Source organism: Anopheles bellator, chromosome 1 (assembly GCF_943735745.2).
Source record: "Anopheles bellator chromosome 1, idAnoBellAS_SP24_06.2, whole genome shotgun sequence".
In the NCBI taxonomy this organism is placed as follows: Eukaryota; Metazoa; Arthropoda; class Insecta; order Diptera; family Culicidae; genus Anopheles; species Anopheles bellator.
Window position 1 is genome coordinate 373,185 of NC_071285.1, and position 18,762 is coordinate 391,946.

An 18,762-nucleotide genomic window follows, 5' to 3' on the forward strand; every position below is an offset into this window, starting at 1 on the left:
TATTTCGGGGACTGTTACAGTTTACAAGCGTGTTGTGTTGCTGCGGTAAATAAATGTCCATCTCAGTATTCTTTATTGTATGTTTCAATAGTATTGTTACACTGTTTACGGGTATACTCGGGTACACGGATTAGGGTATGGCGCGCGTATCAGGCGCTACGCATGGTTACCAAATAGATGTCGAAAGATAGCTGCAGGTTCTTACAGGCTAACACATTGTTCAACAATCATATTTTTATCGGTTCTTCCTTCAAAGTCACGAGTCTACATCATAAGAATGTCGGATCAAGCGGGCTCCTTTTGCTGGATTAGTGCGTAATGTTGAGGGATGCTCCGGAGGCTTCCCTCTTCCGTTCTTGATTGACGGGATTTGTTTCAAACACATGTAACTATTTTACAATATGCTGTGTTATTGGTGGGATGCAGTGCTGTAGATTCGGGGCATTATTCTCTATCGGCAATCGCGGTCAACAAAAGCGGAGAGTTTCGGGTCGCTTTGGTAGGACAGTGTGTGCGCAGCGTTCTTGCTCAGAACTCGGTTTTGACTAGATTTTAGTGTCTATGATCTAGTCGATCGTTGATCGTCTCCAGAGGGTGTTGCCAAAAAAATGGGCGTGAATGGAAGTTGTCGCGATGTACAAAACAACACACAATAATTAGATTGTCGCAAAAGCTGCCAGGCAACAAAACCTACAAAAAGGCATCATTAGGTACATTACTGCAATTATCATACATGAAGTTTAATGTAAAATTATGCTGAGGCACGATCGACTTTAGTGAATAAAATATCTGGTAAAATACTGCTAAGGAAAAGGATAATTCGAGAAGAATTTGTTAATGAGGAACATTCGCCCAACGGCGAATGCTATTGTTTTCTCATTCACACCGGTTTAAACACTTATACACTAGAGAGACAGAGAGAGAGAGAGAGAGAGTTCTTTAGAACTACACTCAGGGTTACACTGAGAAGAGCATTGACCCAATGAATGGGGCTCTGGGTATGTCCTCTAAACGACTAGATAGTTGACAACCGTACATAACAAATCCTGTGTCTTGCGGGCTGGACCACGGTCCGGTCCGTCGCGAAACCTGCCCCTAAACCTTACTGTATTGTTTGGAAAGCTCTCTCAGACGCACACACATACACACACATACTCACACAGCGGTTAACAACAACAGTAGAACTCTGCGGAAGGGTCCACACTACAAAGGATCTACATACACCGATATCAAAAATAAGTTGCGCCTTTCGTTCGATCCGAACGACGGTGTCTCGAGGGACCCCCCGTGACTTGTAGATGTCCCAGTTCCACTCTACGGGGATAGTAGTTGGCTAACGAATACCTACGAATCCACAAAGAGCTTATTCTTAACGAACCGTATTGATTCTAATTTTGCTGACTGTCCAATCCTGTTTCTGTGTGACCAGCGCATCGCCCCTAATGTCCAATCGCCAACTTTGAGTTCTAACCAAATCTCTCTCTGTCTGCCTTGACATTCCGGTTTCAAGGGGATGGTTCCTCCCCAACCAAAGTGCAACGCCCTTACTTTAAGTGGTTTTGTCTTCTTTTTTGCAGACCAGTCAAAAATCGATAAATCCTTTGCGTTAGCCATCAATCAAACGCGCCCCTATCCCTGTATCACACTGCGTTCAGTTCCACGATCCACGGCACCACCATTTGTCATCATTTATCCTTAAAGCTCGACGCCGCTGGTGGCAAACTTATGAATTCCACGCCATGACGACCTTTTTGAACGGCACAAAGATACCGTGCAGTGCCTCACTGAAACGGGAATGGCGGAGGAATTATTGGCCAGTTCTCAACTCGCCGGGCCGGCGCTACCTACCACTCGAAGAAGCGTTTCCCATCGATCGTACCATCACATTCGCCCATACTGTTGGGAAGCTGAAGCCCGATGAAACTGTCCTCGGAATCGGCACCGGCCAGCGGTCCGATATACCGGACGCGACCCACCACGATGCGCCCCGATCGTGAAATAACCTTGGCCAGGTGGCCCGGCTTGAGACATTTGGCCGTTTTGGGCAAAAATGGCAGCGCGTGCTTTGAAGGGATGAAATCTACGCCGGGACAAAGAAACCATCGATTAGACCTGCGAACTGGGAATTTGGACGCCAAATGTTTACCTCTTTGTATGTCATTCTCGGAACAGCGACGATGTTTGGCCGTCGGATGATGCGGATGTCCCGCGTGGCCGTGCATCACGCTGTGCGATAAACCCGCCGGAGTCGTAGGAACCGGGGTCGGTGGTTGAGCCCCGCCATCGAGGGAATCCTCCATCAGCAGCATGTTGCCACCTTCCAGCGAGCGACGCAGAAACTCTTCGGCCTCCTCCAGCAAACTGTCCGTCGAGCCACCGGAATCGCCGTGAATGCGGTACAGCGATGGACCACCGTACCGCCGCGGACAGTTGCAGTCATGCCGTAGATCGGGCAGCGAACCGCGGATCTTGTGTATCAGCGGCTGGTCCTGAAACGTGACCCGCGGCGTGTAGTGCATGCTCTCCGACGGGCGCAGGGCCGTGTTCTGGTGGTTCTGGCGACATATTGCGCACCGCATCGACGGGACACTCCGGGAACGGTGGTGCTTGCTGAGCGTCGAGTACCGCGAACTGGCCGAGTAGCTTTTGCACGAATCGAACGAATCGCCCCGGTTGGTCCAGAAGGCGTCGGTCTGGGTCGTTTGCGTGGCGATGCTGCTCTCGTTGACCGTCCACTGCGAGACACCCGGTGAGGTCATGCTGAAGCTGGGCGGAATCCTGCGGCCGGCAAGAAAGTGGAACATTCGTGTTAGATCTGAGAGCTTGGAAGACAGCCAACAGAATGAGCTGTGGCCAATGCAATGGCCACAGGACTTTGATTTATTTTATTGATGCATTGTGCAAACAAACCAAAGCATAATTGATGAAAATAATCTGCATACGAAGAATGTTCTAAAGAAGAGCGTTTAATAATGGAAAAGGAAGAATTTACGAAAGAAAAGTTAAAGTAAAATTTCGCTGTACTTGCACAGGAGTGCTTGAGACCGTCCTCCAATTTTCGAATCCAATTCTTGGAAAAATAAACATAAAACAATAAATATCTCTATACTAACATAGAGATATTAATTTTTTTATGTTTATTGAATAGAGTATTATTTTCGAAACGGTGGAGGCATTTGACAACCGAACTGATTCATAGCCTACTGATGAACTTTACCGTTTCAAAGTTACCCATAAACAACGCCCGAAAATGGCTGACACTTTTACCAGATTGTTATCAAAATGGATCCAAAATCGACCAGAAAGTGTAATATGTTGCTCCCATCAACATGTTTTTGAAACGTCGACGATTTTTAATACTTTTTTGGGTAAGTTAAGAAAGAAGTTGCGATCCAATCAAACGATAGAAATTCTTCCACCCGATTGGTATTCAGCGCACGCCCCAAATGAAACGGAAAACAATATCCAAACGAGATGAACCAAGGATTGTGAAGAACAAAAAACGGCACGACAAATGGATGTTTTCGACGGAGTTGAAATGAAACATCCAATGGGCGCGTGTGTGTGCAGCATGGCGTCTCCATCGGGCTGCCGTCTAGTCGGTTTTATGTCTTCAGTCTGGCGGTAGGAATCCTCTGTCTCTTTGTCCGGCGTTTGTTTGTCAGCTGAGCGTCGCTTGATGGCGATTGATATGTCCTAGTCCTAGCGTCGTACCCTTTGGTGGCTTCCGGTGTTCTTAGAAGGTTTCCTTTGCAGTAGTTGGGCGACCGGTTCGGGTCCCCGTTCTCGTCCTGCTGATGCTGGCACAGATGATCGGCCGATCGAGACAGCTCCGGGACCATGCTGGTGAAGTTAATATCACTCAGCAGCACGCGGCGTGCCTCCTGCGTTTTGTCCGACGGTCTGCAACCGGCCCGCGGCGTGAAATGAGCAAAAGATCAAAAGATGCATTCAGCGCGAGGCTCACACGGCCCATCAAGGACTTTGCCAGGGAAAGGAGGGCCCGCGCTGTGAAGGACCTACTTAATGGCTGGGACGTGGGATGGTGTCAGTGTGTTAGTGTGCTTATGTGTGTGTTGACGGTAGCGTATTGAAGGCGACACAACAATTGGCTGGAAAAGCCGTGCCCGACCGCCGGTGGCAGTGGCAGGAACCGCACGACGTTAAATTTACATCAATTAAGATTTTAAAGCTTGGATCCGCCTAGATAGTGCCCGCCGAAGAAGGGCACGTTCGCCGGGTTTTCCCCCGAAGTGCCACGAAGATGATCTGAGACAATGAGGGTTTGGTTTTTTGTCCACGCGAAGCGATCCAAGAAATGGGGTTTAGTCACGCTACACGGCGCCACGTTCGAAGGAGAAGGGACCCGGTTCGATGGAACCGGAAGCTCGATGATAATTCACTTTACACTCGCGCAGTTTAGCGGCGGCAACGGGGGCAGCAACAAGCAACGTGTGCAGCGCTTCCGGGATGACAATTGAAAAGTGCCGTCGCATCGGTATTAAGGACCGAAGGTCTTTTTGCACGTTCGTTCGAGGCACGACGACCAGATGCTCTGGTTCGGAAGTGTGAAGACATTCTTTTTTTACACGAGAAACTAAACCCATCCGGATGGTTTGGCCTCATAACACATCGTAGAAAGGAAAACATAAGTTTAAGGATATCTTTGTAGCAAACGTTTTGAGGACCATAATTGATTGATAAAACAGATAGCAGACATCCAGCGATCGATGGACGACCCCCGGTGAGGAAGCAGATGCCACATTTTGCTTTCCAACTTTGGATATGAAAACTTCCCGGGACTTACCGGTGACCTCGACGAACGCTTTTAAAATAATTATCTCATAACTTCTGACACCCCGGATTACGATCTGGGGCGGTGGTGCCGGAGGACATGGTTCACCAAACCGGCATCGACACCAGCACAGCGATGTGGATGTGGACGGAACCGGATTCGACATGTAGTCCTATGACCTTTCCAGCAGAACTCATATGTTTTGAGGCTGCAAACGGAACCGGGCAAAGTAATACCGGCCTGAGTATCGGCCTTCAGGGTTCACATTGAGTGGCGAGTCACTGGAGTGGCGCGCGCGCCCGTTAGGAGCCACAGAACCGTATGAAATTAGCTGGCAAGTGCGTATTTTTCGAAAACCAATCCTTGGGGAACCGACCGAGCGTGGTCTCATTTGTTGGATTCGTATTCGTTCCACACGAGTGGAACGGGGAATTCTTCCAATTACCATTCCTGCGTGGATTATGGGCGTGCAAAATTATGAGCCCGACCGCCTACGGCAATGTCTGTCGCTTCACAACCATAATGCCAACGGCTGCATTAATGCCGGGCGTCAAGACACGGTCGTTTCAGGAAAATGCCATCTACGAGCAACTAGGACACGGCTGCCAAACGGGACTCCCACCTTTTAATTTGGAAGGAATGCAAGATGAGCCTTCAAGCCCTGCCCGATAACGAACTGATAAGGCTCTTTAAAGCGTGTGAAATGTCGTTCCACAAGCTTTAAGACGTGTACGAGCTTTAAAAAGAGCAAATCCAACAAGCAGCAGCTAAGTTCGCGAATTCCAGGAAAAGATTTCGAACTTAAGCATTTAATTGGCCGCATGCATATTTCCGTATCATTTCCAAGTTGTATCTGTAACGATTGGGAATTAGACAGCAGGAGGAAAGATTAAAAAAAAACGGCAAACGGTAAAATATTCTCGGAAGCGAGATCTTTAACTGCGGTTGACATTTAGTTGCGCCCCGCGAAGCATTCCCGGGAACCGTGTTCCGTCTGTATTCCATTTGGATTTCGATTTTCGGAGAAGTAAATCAAGTTACGAAGAAAAAGAAACGTTCAAATTTATGGACGTCGCACAGATTGCGCTGCTGGCGTCGGTGGAATGATTGGCAAGATGAAAATAAATGCTTCTGCTTCTTGATCCGCAAAATGGCCCCCGTCCTTCGCGGAACACCCGCTTCGACGCGTGGTGCCTTAAAAACGGCGAACCTCGGTGTTTGTTTTCCTTCATCCGCCAAAAAGGGATAGTTTTTCCTCGGCGGCACTATCGATCTCGTGGCCGTGGCACGAGCGAAGGGCAAACAGAGCTCGATTTCATCGCAGTCCATCCATCGGAGCGCCACACATAGGCGAAAAATGGATCAAATCACTGCAAATCCTGCTCACATTACTCAGCCCCGGGGCCAACCTACAGCGATGAGCCACGATTTGCAGAAGCAATATTGAGGAAGCTTAACGCTCGATATCCCATCTTGTCATCCAGTTTGAGTAGACACACTCGCAGATTTGACGTCGAAGAATCGGTGATAATGGAACCATGGAACACACTGGGGCGAAAGAGTCTTTCAATGTTAAACAAGAATTGTGTACCAAGGGTTTAAGAGTTGCGAGACCTTTGCAAATTCCACGAACGTGAAGAATACTTTAACCGTCGATTTTGCTTTTAAAATATTCAACAATCGGTTCGGTTCGATTTTCAGTCGGCCAGAGACCACGCTGAACCAACATCGGCCCACGATTTGTATGTTGACTGGAAACTCCGCGATTACCTTCGCACCGTACGGCTGACTCAATGCAAAGCATGGGTCCGGGTCCTGTACACCAATGGAGTAACGGAAAGAAACTCAATCTTATGTTTTGATGAGCTTGACGTGTATCATTACACGATGAAGAACCCAACAACTCGGAGTGCCGACCAAAACCTGGATCGGATGTCGACGCTGTTTGTTCAGCCGTGCACTCGAGCACGAGAAACCAATAGAGCTCCGGGTCCGAGAGATGGGCGCTCCGCTGCCGAATTGTAACCGTCTGTAAGCCTGTGCTCAAGAGTGTGTGCAGAGAGTAAAGTGTTGGCACTGGGAAGTGGTTAGTGGCGAAACCAAGCACACTGTTAGCGAACGGGACAAAAGGTTAGGTGTACAGGAACGCCACGAAATCGAATAATAACTCTCGCTGGGACCCCCGGAATCCCCCCGGGGCGGGTGTTGCTTACCTGAGCGGGAATTTACCTTTCCCGCCGGGCGGCGGTGGGACGAACTTCGACGGCAGCGTATACAGCCCCGGGACGAACTCCGAGCCGGCCAGGTGCGTCTCGGAGCGCCACTGCTGGGCCGCCACGGCCGAGATGTCGGTCTGGGCGGCCCGAGACCGTTTCACCTCGTCCCCGGACGCACCCTTCACGCCACTGTCCGCCGCGATGACGGTGCGGAGCGTTTTGCCCGGCGGCAGATACTGGTGCGGCGAGTAGGTCCTCGGAGAGCGCGAAAACTTTACCGCCAGCGGGCTCCGGTTGGTCGCTCCCGAAGGTTGCCCGCGGCTAGTCGGATGAATGATCGGTCTGGGGAGTAATAAGGACCGCTTCAGCACAAACCAATTTCGCACCGTGGCCCAGGGATCGGTCCCTTGTCCACCCGGCTCAGACTTACCGGTAGGCCGGCGGATTGGGGCACGTGTTCCGGCGGCCCATCTCCAGAATGTTTTCCTCGGTGATGCCACACTTCGAGATGTCCGTCTCGATCAGCACGTTGTAGTTGGTCCAGCGACGACCCAGGGCCCCGGCGGCCATCAGCGAGCTCGGTCCGCCGATGTCGAAGCTGTCGTCCTGCCGCCCACTGTCTTGGCGCAGTGGCGTGGATCCACCGTCCGCTCCTTCCCTCTCCAGGCTCGACGACTTTGTGCTAAAGTCCAAGCTTTTCTTCATATTCTCCAGACTCAGCGAGTCCTGGCTCTCCAGACTTTTTCCCTTCTCCAGCCCTTCGTAGCCACCGTCCGGCGGCTCACTGTCGCTCCGCTCGAGGGAACGCCCGGTCCGATCGTGGTCCGAGCCCATCTCGGCGAAGCTCACCAGGACCGGTGTGCCCGATTGGCCCGCTTCGTGCCACGGCTCGTAGTCCGATATCGACACCAGGTCCTCCTGCGTGATGTCTTTGGCGTTGTCGTCCGACGAAAAGATCAGCTCGATATCGTCCACCTCTTCCTGGTTCTCGGAGTCGCTCTTCTTCACCTTCCGCCGCTGGTCCGACAGATCCGTCACGGTGTAGCTGCCGGTGACGGGTCGACCGTGACCCCCTTCTCCTTCCTCCCCATCGGTGTCCTGCTGAACGGCTGGCGGCAGGTCCTCGGCAAACACGGAGTTGTCGCCCTCGGAAATGGAAGCATTCGACTGCCGGTCGATGTCAATGTGCAGGTTCTCCGACGAAACCTGTGTCACGCCCATTGCTTCCGAGCTTTTCCGCACGGAAAGCTGATCCTCGGTGGTCACGCTAACGTGCAGGTTGTCCTCGCCCTTCCCGACGACTTCCTCGCGCACGGTGACGTCATCCTCGCCGAGATCTGCCCGCTCGGCCAGCGTTTTCTCATCGTCCTCGTCGGGCGTACGATCGACCGAGTCTTCACCTTCCTTGGACTCCACTGTTTCTGGTTCTCTGGTGTCCTTCGCTTCGGAAGATTCGCCCTCGGAGCTACTCCCGTCAATGTTGATGTTGGACGACACCTTAATCTTGACGTCGATTCGCGATGCCATTGCCGAGTGCGTGCCCGTGCCGGGGAGCGATACGATGTGTATGTCGGGAACTACAGATACCTTCTGCTGGTGGGTCGTGTTGGCATCCTTCGTGGACGACTGTTTCGAGCGACCCGTGTCGGGCGGTGGTGCCTTATCCTTCCCGTTGTCCTCCTCGTTGGTTGGCGTTGGAGATGAACTCTCTTCGGGCGGGGGTTGCGGTTTCGTTTTACGTTTCTTTAATCTTTTGAATTTTATGTCGGCCCCGAGTTCGGTAGCTGCGTCCGGATTCGTATCCAAAGTGGACTGCTGCGGGGCAATCGATGTCGAAGGAGCTTCGCGATGCCAACCACGCTTTGTCGGGTCGCTGCTCTCGGGAGGCTTAGCCTGTCGCAGCCCCTGTTCCACCGTGTCCCGAACGTTGATCTGCTGGCGCAGCTGGTCGACTTCCCGGCGCGATTCCTCTAGAGCTGTCCGCAGCGAGACGACCGTCTCGTGGAGCGCCCTCACTGTGTCGAACGGCCGCACATAGGACTGGAGTGACGAGCTGGAGTCACTGTACGGGCAGTACGAGACCCGGCCATACTGTCCGGCTCGTTCCATCGGGACGCCGTTGAACGGTGACACGAGAGCTGCAATACCTGACTCATGACGATCGAAGGACTGTTGAGAGCTGAAAAAATAAGTAGAGAAAAGCAATCAATATCGCTCCAATGAACTGAATCTAATCAAAAGTAGCATATCCGTACGTTTTCTGAGTACTTTGGTAAAATATCGTGCCTTAAATTATGTCTTAAAAATGTCCCGTTTAAAATAGATCTTTAACCGGTTCATAACCGGTTCGGGCAGTTAACAACCCGTTCGATTCAAACAAACGCAAAAAATCATCAAAATCTTTCGAAACGGCCCTTAGAACAGCTCAATGCAAATAATACTTTGCCAAGGTGGAAGAACGGAACCATTTCAATTCGCCGACCGCTTAGCGAATGATGCTCAGCATAATTGATAGCAGCATAGACATCTTTTCAGAAAACCGCTTTACCTTGATGTCGTTTAGCAGTGGAAATAGAGAATGTTCCACTGATGATCTTGCAAAGGAGGCACAATTGGCCGGAATCGCCTGCGGGGAAGTTTCGGCGTTCCCATAAAAACAAGCCAGATAATGAATGATAATGGATGTAACAATAATTGATGAAGCCGCACGGCAGGATGGGTCCTACTTCCGGCGTACAGCCCGCGAACATGCATAGTGGTTGCTCAAAAATTAATTTTCGACCGTCCTCTTGCTGAAGGAAAGCGGCTTAAGGTATCATCCCACACGGAGCGACCCAGTCAGTCGGTGGAAATCGAGAATTTTCTTACAATATCCAGCAAAATAAGCCTCCGGCATTGGCGGCAACCACCGACCGAGATGTCGACCGAGAGCGACTTCATGTGCTCTTTATTGCTATTAATGAGCCTAAAGCTTATGTTTCTTGTTTCTGGCTTGGAAAAATAATAACAAACGAGTCAAGGGCACCGAGCAAACATTGACGGGTGCGCCTTGCTTCCAAGTAATCAACTTGAGGTTATCTTTTAATTTGGCCAAAAGTCAGCATTCCACTATTGGGCCCTCACGTGGCCAGACGAACCCGTAAGAAAACGAAACGGAATCATTAGTCGGTGTGTGCTTTTCCGGCTTCGGTAGTAGTCCTTGTTGTTGTGTATCCTCTCTTCCTGGTAGCCCATGTAGAGATAGAGCCGCAAACGGTTCTAAAGAACCGCATAATGGGCCAGAATCCTCCACACCGTTCCGTTCGCCGAAAAACAGTATGTTGGCTTTTCCGTCCAATTAGTTCCATCTTTCGCTGGTGTGGTGCTGGCCTTCGTCAGGATATCGTTAGCGGGTGATATTAAAGGGGTCTCCGACTAGTTCCACGCTCTCGGCGGGCCATTAAAATCGATTTTCATACATTCCGCTACAGATTGCTGGTACCCCCGAGGGATGTGAGCATAAAGGAGGGTAGCTTTTATGTGTCTATGGTTCGGGTTTTTGTTTGTCTGTAGTTTTAGTTTCTACTGCTTCTCGGAAGCCCTTACCGGGCTTTAACCACCCTGCGATGCCTGTGGGGTTTTGGAGGACGCAAAAGACTGTTTAATTTCGTACCAAACACATCATCGTTACAGGTTGTGGAGGTTATGCTTTCGATTGAAAAGCCACACTCGTTTATCGAGGAAACTTTCGAGGTTCCACACCCGTAGTCCTTCGGCGTAATTGCCATTGTTAGGCTGGGTTGCCCGTTAATGTACTGCGCACCGCAGAGAGCCGTGGCCCTTAACCCAATTAAACAATTGTTCCGACCACCACCGCCCGCCGGGATGCTCTCCACGCTTGTTACGGGGGTGTGTGTTTTATTAACAAAGTTTTTCCACTTTTCTTCTTTTTGCTGTCGAGGTCCTTGCGGGGATCCGACCGATGGCAACTTTCGCGGAACAATGCGCGCGCGCCAAGAGCCAACGAAAGAGAATGTTGCCCAACAACGGCTGATTAATTGGATGGTTGTGCAATTTCAATAACCTTCGAACAATGCAGGTTAATAAAGGCAAGAATCTCTTTCGGTCTCTGTTAACGTAATTTACAAATTGTTCAACGCCTACGGAACATGAAAATCGGGCACCCCAAAGCTATGTCCATTGCAGCATAATGTTGCCTCAGAAAATAATAATTTGCCACGACACATCAACCATCAAATGGAGAAGTCGTTTCAACGACCCAGGTCAAAGCTTAACTAGCCCGAGTTCAATGTAATTTTTGGGCAGCTTTTGAAGATTAACTTTTTTCCGTTGTTATTATTGTAAAAAAAACCTAAACGTTCCACGAAATCTAGGTTGGTGGCCATCAGAAGTTCATGGGTATGCTTTTGAAACATTGGAGATGATTCGGGTTACAAGGGATGACCAACCTTTTACCGTGCCGACAACAAACAGCATTGTGCCATCGTCAGCTACCGGTCCCTTTGAAAGTATTGTTTATTTTTAAACAATGGTTCAACTGCACCGCAATACTTTTATTAACGGAAATAAACCAATCTGTTAGCCAAGTTAGATTATTATTTAAAACAATCTTTGGATGATCTTTGGACGAAGCATTATTTGCACGATTTTGTCATGGTGGGTCGACATCAGACCGAAAACGATTCGAATGATGATGATGAACCCTAAGCTTCTCCAGTGGCATACTAATACTAATAAATTTTCGATTTTGTTATTGGGCCGCGTTGCGGTTTAGCCGAACATGGAAGCTTTATGGCTCCTCATAATAATTGATGGCGCTATAAATGTTCGACACACACGGGGCAAAGGTAAGCGAACAGCTGAGCACACAAACCCGTTTTATGTGCCCCCGTGGAACACCGAAGGGAGGTCCCATCTGTCGCCGGTAATGGGGGAAGCTGTAGGATATTAAAGTGCATCTGCGGTGCATTTCAGGTCTGATGAATGATGCCTGCGTTTATTACTATTATATGATTGTGGGATAATTCAACGCATTTGATGCCCAGATTGAACTTTATTGGCTGATAAACATGTCACTTCATAGATAAGCACAAGAAACTAACATGTTTTTCATAAAGACGAATCCAGCATACAGCAGTGTTGCCGGACACCGGTTGATTAAATTTTATCCGTCACCAGAGCGCGCTTCTCGTGTTGTAATTTCATCATGATAAAAATGAAATCATTATTTCCCGTAATCATCCCCATCTGTAACCGGATGGGGCGGATCAATGGGGGGCAAGCGGTGCCAAACGTCAGCCACTGAACCCCACATACCGTAGATCAATAAGCTGCAAACCTTCGACTGACCATTCTGAACGCAGCGGGCAAAGCTCAACCGATGGCCGATGCAATTGAAACCGGGCAGCTCGGGAGTTGAACCATTGCGGGGCCGGACCGATGTCTACAGTGTTTATGGATTCTCTTCGTTACTCGGTCGCCTGGGAGGACCGGGAGCCGGGGCTCCGGATAGAATTACTATAAAAAGAACCCACGTTGTAAAGTTGTGAAAGGATTCTCCTGGGGGCGAGGCTCACCGTTCCGTGTGCTTCAATCGGTGGATATAAATAACTTCCTTCCCACGAGGAGGGATTCCAGGACCGGTTCCGTTTGTCCGACGCACGGAAGCTAAAACCGTGCCTGTGTCTTTGTCTAGGGCTTATTTTTTTACTATTGATTCTTTATTGAAGAACCGAACCGACGATTCAGGTTCTATTTCCACAACCCGGCCAGTGGACGCGTCCATCAGAGAAAATCGTTACGCATCACCGTCGTTGCTGCCATCATCAAGTTGATGATTTGTTCAAAATTAAATTTGAAAAGAAACGTCAATTGTGGCCTGAAACGACACATCCATCATCGGAAGAGGTTGAACGTGATGGGCCTCAATGCTGAGGGTAATCATATTTATCGAACGTCGGAATGCTGATTATGCTGTCTTTTCACTTTCCACCACCGTTGATATGTTATCCGATCGAATTCGGTGGGCATATAATGTACTAACTTGTTTGTTTAGCTAGACATGTTTCAATTTCAGTTTTAAGAGCACTATTCAAGTCCTTTTTGCTTATTAATATTAATCGTTATCGGCCAAATGTGAAGATAAACGTGAGAAAACCACGGTACAAATAAGATGAACTATTAGTAAGAGAAAAAATACTTTAATCAAAAATGCAGTAACGGTTTTGCCAATTTAGTGATAAGCTTAACAAAGGACTTTGGTAGCATAAAAACATATGCCTTACACGACGGCGGGGAATTTACAACACCACCCAGAGAGCACAGAACGCAAATAGCTCATACCGGCCCGCGGCAAAAGTTATTATGCAAATGGTGGCCCTTCTCGAAAAGGGAAATGGCCAATCGCTTCTTCTGGTCACGGGCGAAAAAAGAGGCGACGAAAGGAGAAAATGAACGCGCCCATTTATCCGGAGGAAAAACTAATTTGAAGTTGCGCGAGCGGTACCGGTTGTGGAGTATTAAAAGCACCAGAATGGCTGGGAACGATCCCCAACTCAATCTCCGTAAATCCAATAAGCAGAGTTGTAAAATGAGAGCAACTAATTCGTAGTCCTGCTCCATCCGCAATCAGGCTTCTGGGGGATGCCGTTGGGGCTTAAGTGAACGGTTCTTATGGGCATTTTTTCACCGAATCATAGAACTGCCCTCCACTGCGTAACTCGTGGAGTTCTGGCCCCACACACTTTAAGCTGACCTACACCATCACGATACGTAACACTTGGAAACAATTTCAACCAGCAACAGCTAATAGCTTGGGGAGAAACCAAAGCCGCTGTCAGCAAGGCAGCCCATCAATCATCATAATGATAGTGGGGCTCTGCTCCGTTGCACTTGACTTCCCGGGGCTGCACCAGGCTCCGGAGCACGGAACGAACCGCATTCACACTCAGTCCAAGGAGGGGGTTGGCAAGGATTAAGACGTCGGGTCGTTCGCTCTCCAGTCGCACCGAGGCTCCGCAAGGGCTTTCGCACTGATTTGCTGCCCCGGAGAGTCCCCGGGGCACCGTTTGGCTCGGTATCGATTGTTGATACCGTGCTTCAGTGGCAAAGACAAGCGTCAAGTAGGTGCGTATGGTCGTGAGACTCCAACCATCTGCCGACGGGCCGGGACTCTATTTACGTTTCCCTTCTCGGGGGCGACGATACGAACGCACGATAAGCAGGAAGGCGAAAAGGTAAAAATGTTGGTCCCACCGGTGACTGTCCCCGGGACGTGAACCACCAACAAACCGTTGCCTCGGACAAATTAGTTGCTAATTAGTACCTTTTCTATACGCTGACGCTGCGGTCATCCCTGTCTGTGGCAGCCCCCTTTCGCCAGGCAAGCCTTGATATCTTAGCCTGACAGTGGCAGCCGACACCCCCGTTATCTAAGGATGTAACTTCACAGACACACACTCACAGGACGACGCGTGGCTATGTGCGGCTGCCAATCTTTGCGCAAGGAGCCCACGACGCAACATTTCTCACTGTCGTCCGCACGTCTTTCCAGCTTGGTCACCACCACACCGAGTCACTACCTCCTTGCACAGCGGGAGGCTCCAGCGAAACAGGAATCCCAGAGCTCCACAGGGGCCCCTGAAGCCCCTTCGAAAGGAAAATTCACTCACGGAACGGCACTTCCGGCGACGAGGACGGTCGAACTCATACTGGTTTCGGAAAATGTAACAGGCACTCGTAATGTTTTGATCCTTCGCCGATCCGAACGCGAAGCATGGAGCATTGGCGAGCATATCGCCCCCACGGAGAGATGCGAGAGAGCGAGAGAGAGCCGTGGGTGGTTGTGATGAAATGCAAAAAGGGGTTTAGCTACTGAACCGCTACTGAATAATAGTAGATTTTTGTGTTCATTTTGAATCATTCATTTCAATTGATGATTGATTTTTGATTGAATAAAGCAATCAAGTAATTTTTCTTCCTCGTTAGATTATTAGAAGATATTAAACTTTTGTCACATACTGTGAAAAAATGTGAATTTGGGGACACGGGCTCTCTCTCTCTCGGGTGAGAGCAAGTTCTCTGTTGAATACGAAGCTCGGCAGAATACTTTGCTAGTTCCGCTACCGTGCAATAGATAGAGCCAGACAGTGCTGAACTTTAAGCGTCATTTCAAATACGTCCCATATCTCTGGTACATCCGTTAGATTTGCTTTCAAATCCACCAACAGTTTACAGGACACACGAGGCGCGAACCGTGAGGTGTAAAAGTGTTCGTGAAGTGGCAAGTACGGCGACATTCGACGCCACGCGATTTTCTTATCACCGCAACTTGGCGCCTGGATCGACTGCCGAGCCGAGGCCGAGCCAGTATTCGTCCGATACTTGCCACGTGAGGATGAGTGCGTTAGTAGTGCTGCTGTGTCTCGCGTTAGTGTCCTGCTCAACGGAGAGCGACGCGCAGAACGAATCGGAGCCTTTCCAGGAGATCAAAACCACGCTGATGCTACAGTAGGTATAGCGTGATCCGAAACCGTGCGTCCTCAATCTGGTCACGGGGTTTAATCGGCTCGGTCTTGTGGTAGGGTTCTGAGGCGTTTGGACGAGATTGATCACCGAATAAGTCACCTGGAGCGCAGGTCTGTGTTGATGGGTGGCCGCTGCCTAGGTACTTCTTAACCTTCTCATCATCCGTAGGATACAGCAGAACCACCTAGTGGCGACCGCGACGATCAGCAAAACATTAGAAGGGATCGGTGGTAAGAGAGAACGTTATGCGTAGCGGAAGAAATGAACTCACTTTTAGTGTGTTTTTTCCCTCACAGATAAGCTCGAGAGCATCAACAAAACATTGCGTCAGAATGGTAAACACGACGCTCGGTAGCGAACGTGAGAGTCGGAAGTGATTATTTTACATTTACGATCCCCCATTCCAGTGGGAACCTATTACGGTTCCTGCCAGGAGGCTCCAGCCATGGTGAGCGATGTGTACACGATCCGGCCGCCGGCTTCGAGTCTGGCACCGTTCCAGGTTTACTGCGAGCAGAGCTACCGCCAGGGTGGCTGGATTGTGCTGCTCCGACGGTTCGATGGGTCCCTCAATTTTACCCGCAACTGGACCGACTATCGGGACGGGTTCGGTTCGGTCGAGGGAGAGCACTGGCTGGGGCTGGAGCGTATCCACCGGATCACCTCGTCGGACTACTACCAACTCCTGGTGTACATGAAGGACTTCGAAGGAACGGTCAAAACGGCACTCTACGATGAGTTCGAGATCGGAAACGAGGCCACCGGTTACCGGTTGCATCTCGGGGCGTACGTCGAAGGAACCGCAAACGACTCGCTGCGAGCCAGCGTCGGGTCCAAGTTTTCAACCATCGATCGCGATAACGATCAGCACCCCGGATCATGTGCGGCGTTTTACGCGAGCGGTTGGTGGTACTGTAACTGTATGAACGCGTAAGTGCCACCTCAACCACCTCTACCGTACGGGACAGCATTTCACTTATTACTTTCCTTCAACAATCGACAGCAATCTGAATGGAGTCTATCGAGAGCACGACCCAAACAATGCGACAATGAACTGGTTCGGCTTTCACAACGATCTTCAAGGACTGAAGCAGGCAACGATGATGATAAGAGCAGTGTCCTCGAGGTAGTTTAGCCACACTGTACCAAACCGACGGAGGCCCTTCTCTGAGTTACGGAACGGTTGGGCTTGCGATCTTGGAAGACACCGTCAGCTAGCCCAACACTCTCTTATAATGTATCCAAGTAGGCTGTAAACTCGTTCTACTTACCATTTTGCAGTGCTGGCGGTGTTTGAGTGGTCGAATCGCCATTTTGACGGATGTACGTGAACCGATCGCATAAACTTTTACGATAAGAATATTAATAAACTATCAAAGTACTACGCATCGTTTGGCACCCCGATCTAACCGACGACGGTGAGTTACTTCAGCAAAACGCTTAGAATATTTGAGGCTTTTCTGTTGCCAAATCACAATCTCACCGGAATCCATCCATTATCAGGCGAGAAGTTCAAGGTACTCCGCGTGTTTCTGTCCGGCACCGCGCGCTACGCAACACTGAGCACGCGAGTCCTTGAGCATGACGTTCGAAAGCGGCATAGCTTATGTGTGTCGTTGGTAACCGTTGCTAGGGTCCGGAGCCGCACGCTTAGCCGAAGAACCAGGCAACGCAAATATAAACAAAGCAATACAAACTCGTACTCGGCAATCCGTGGTGGTCCCGTTACAGGTTACAGGGCCGCCGGAAGGACCATGTGTCCTTTTGGACCGGCACACTACGCCCACGAGGGGGGTGACAATCACGTATTGTGCTGATGTATCAGGTGGGTCAATAAGTAGTTAAGCAAGCATAAAAATGTATGCTTCAGTTTCACTGGAATACGTCAAGTGTAGGGCATGGCTCAGTTTTCATCCAACAGAATTTGGCTTCGTTGAGTATTGCTTAAAAATGTTAAGGAAATAAATTTAGGATATTTACTTCATGACTTATTGCACCACAGGCGAGCAATCAGGTTGAATTCACCCCTCCATATGGGCTATCTATTACAGGAGGCTTTCCCCTGGGAGCTTCGGTTCGGAACGTGCAGCGTTTCTAATGGTAAACCCTTCGTTAATCTAACTATCGTTCGCTACTTTCATTGTGTTTTTGAAATAGTTTTAAAAGCACTGGCCTAAGCCAAGTCACGCACCAGAAATACTGTCTCGTTGGCTAATTCGCGAGGTAGAGGAAGTTCAATAAAACCCATTCTGGTTGATCAAACAATGTTTACATAGTCACCGCCCGATGTTTTTATAGCCATAACAAATTCATCATGCGCACTTGCACATCCAATTTTTCGGGTTGCGGTCGGAACGAGCCGAAAATATCGCGACCTACATTTGGCAGTAGTTCCCGCAAGTCACCAAATTATGATGTTCAGTTGCAACTTTTCCACCGACCGGCTAACGAGCAAAGTGTGTACGTGAGAAATGGTTAAGAACCAAACAAAATTGATTTTACACCACCTTTGAACCATTTTTCGTTTCGAATTGTGATGCCGGAGTGACGCGAGAGTGTTACACAGCATGCGAGCAAATTACAGGGATTAATTTTATTTACTTTCAACTTAAGTGCTTCCGTTTACAATTTATTTGTCCGTTCTCGCGTGCCTTTTTGGGGCCGCTTCAGTTTCGTATCGTTACGCCTCTTTCTCGCGCCATTGGGAAATGTTGTAGTAAACGATCTCCTAGCAGTCGCCAGGACTTTTATACATTCTGCTCGTAGATCGTAGGTTGTAGAACTTGAAACGGTGATCCTGTTTTCGGTAACACTCAGCTCGTAACGAAACCCTTCAGTTAAGGTTTGGATTCGGTATTCGGGGTCGGGGCATAGGGATGTTTTATACATTTCTTTTCGCTTTTTGCGCCTTTTTCAGATTTACATAGTTTTCAACAACGATTTGTTCTTTGCCTTGCTGGCACAGTATATTTGTGGAGGCCTACTTCGTTAAACTATGAATGAATTATGCTTCTGTTTAGCAACTATTCTTAGAACGATGTAGCGTTCGACATTGAGTAGAATTAGCACAATTTACGTAACTAGAAATGGTGTTTGACTTTCGGCATAAACGTTCATATTCTCCGCGAACCGTGGGTATGAAAAGAAATGGCTGGAGCTGAATAGTAATGATTTTCAAAATTATTCTTCATCAAACTTAATAGCCTTATGGCACCACCTTAATCC

At 49.2% G+C, this 18,762-nt stretch overlaps 2 protein-coding genes across 2 annotated transcripts; one reads left to right on the forward strand and one right to left on the reverse strand.

Moving 5' to 3' along the window:
• Window positions 1-91: 91 nt before the first annotated feature.
• LOC131214463 (uncharacterized) lies at window positions 92-9,120 on the reverse strand. The gene is made up of 6 exons (XM_058208836.1): window positions 7,442-9,120; window positions 7,009-7,353; window positions 3,715-3,903; window positions 2,147-2,778; window positions 1,849-2,080; window positions 92-1,784 (listed from the first exon to the last, which is right to left on the reverse strand). The coding sequence occupies exons 1-6, from the start codon at window positions 9,118-9,120 to the stop codon at window positions 1,724-1,726; spliced, it is 3,138 nt and encodes a 1,045-aa protein (XP_058064819.1). The 3' UTR covers window positions 92-1,723.
• A 6,274-nt stretch (window positions 9,121-15,394) lies between these two features.
• On the forward strand, window positions 15,395-16,897 carry LOC131210074 (ryncolin-1-like). The gene is made up of 6 exons (XM_058203273.1): window positions 15,395-15,519; window positions 15,594-15,647; window positions 15,706-15,767; window positions 15,834-15,872; window positions 15,945-16,467; window positions 16,541-16,897. The coding sequence occupies exons 1-6, from the start codon at window positions 15,407-15,409 to the stop codon at window positions 16,665-16,667; spliced, it is 918 nt and encodes a 305-aa protein (XP_058059256.1). The 5' UTR covers window positions 15,395-15,406; the 3' UTR covers window positions 16,668-16,897.
• The last annotated feature ends 1,865 nt before the right edge of the window (window positions 16,898-18,762 follow it).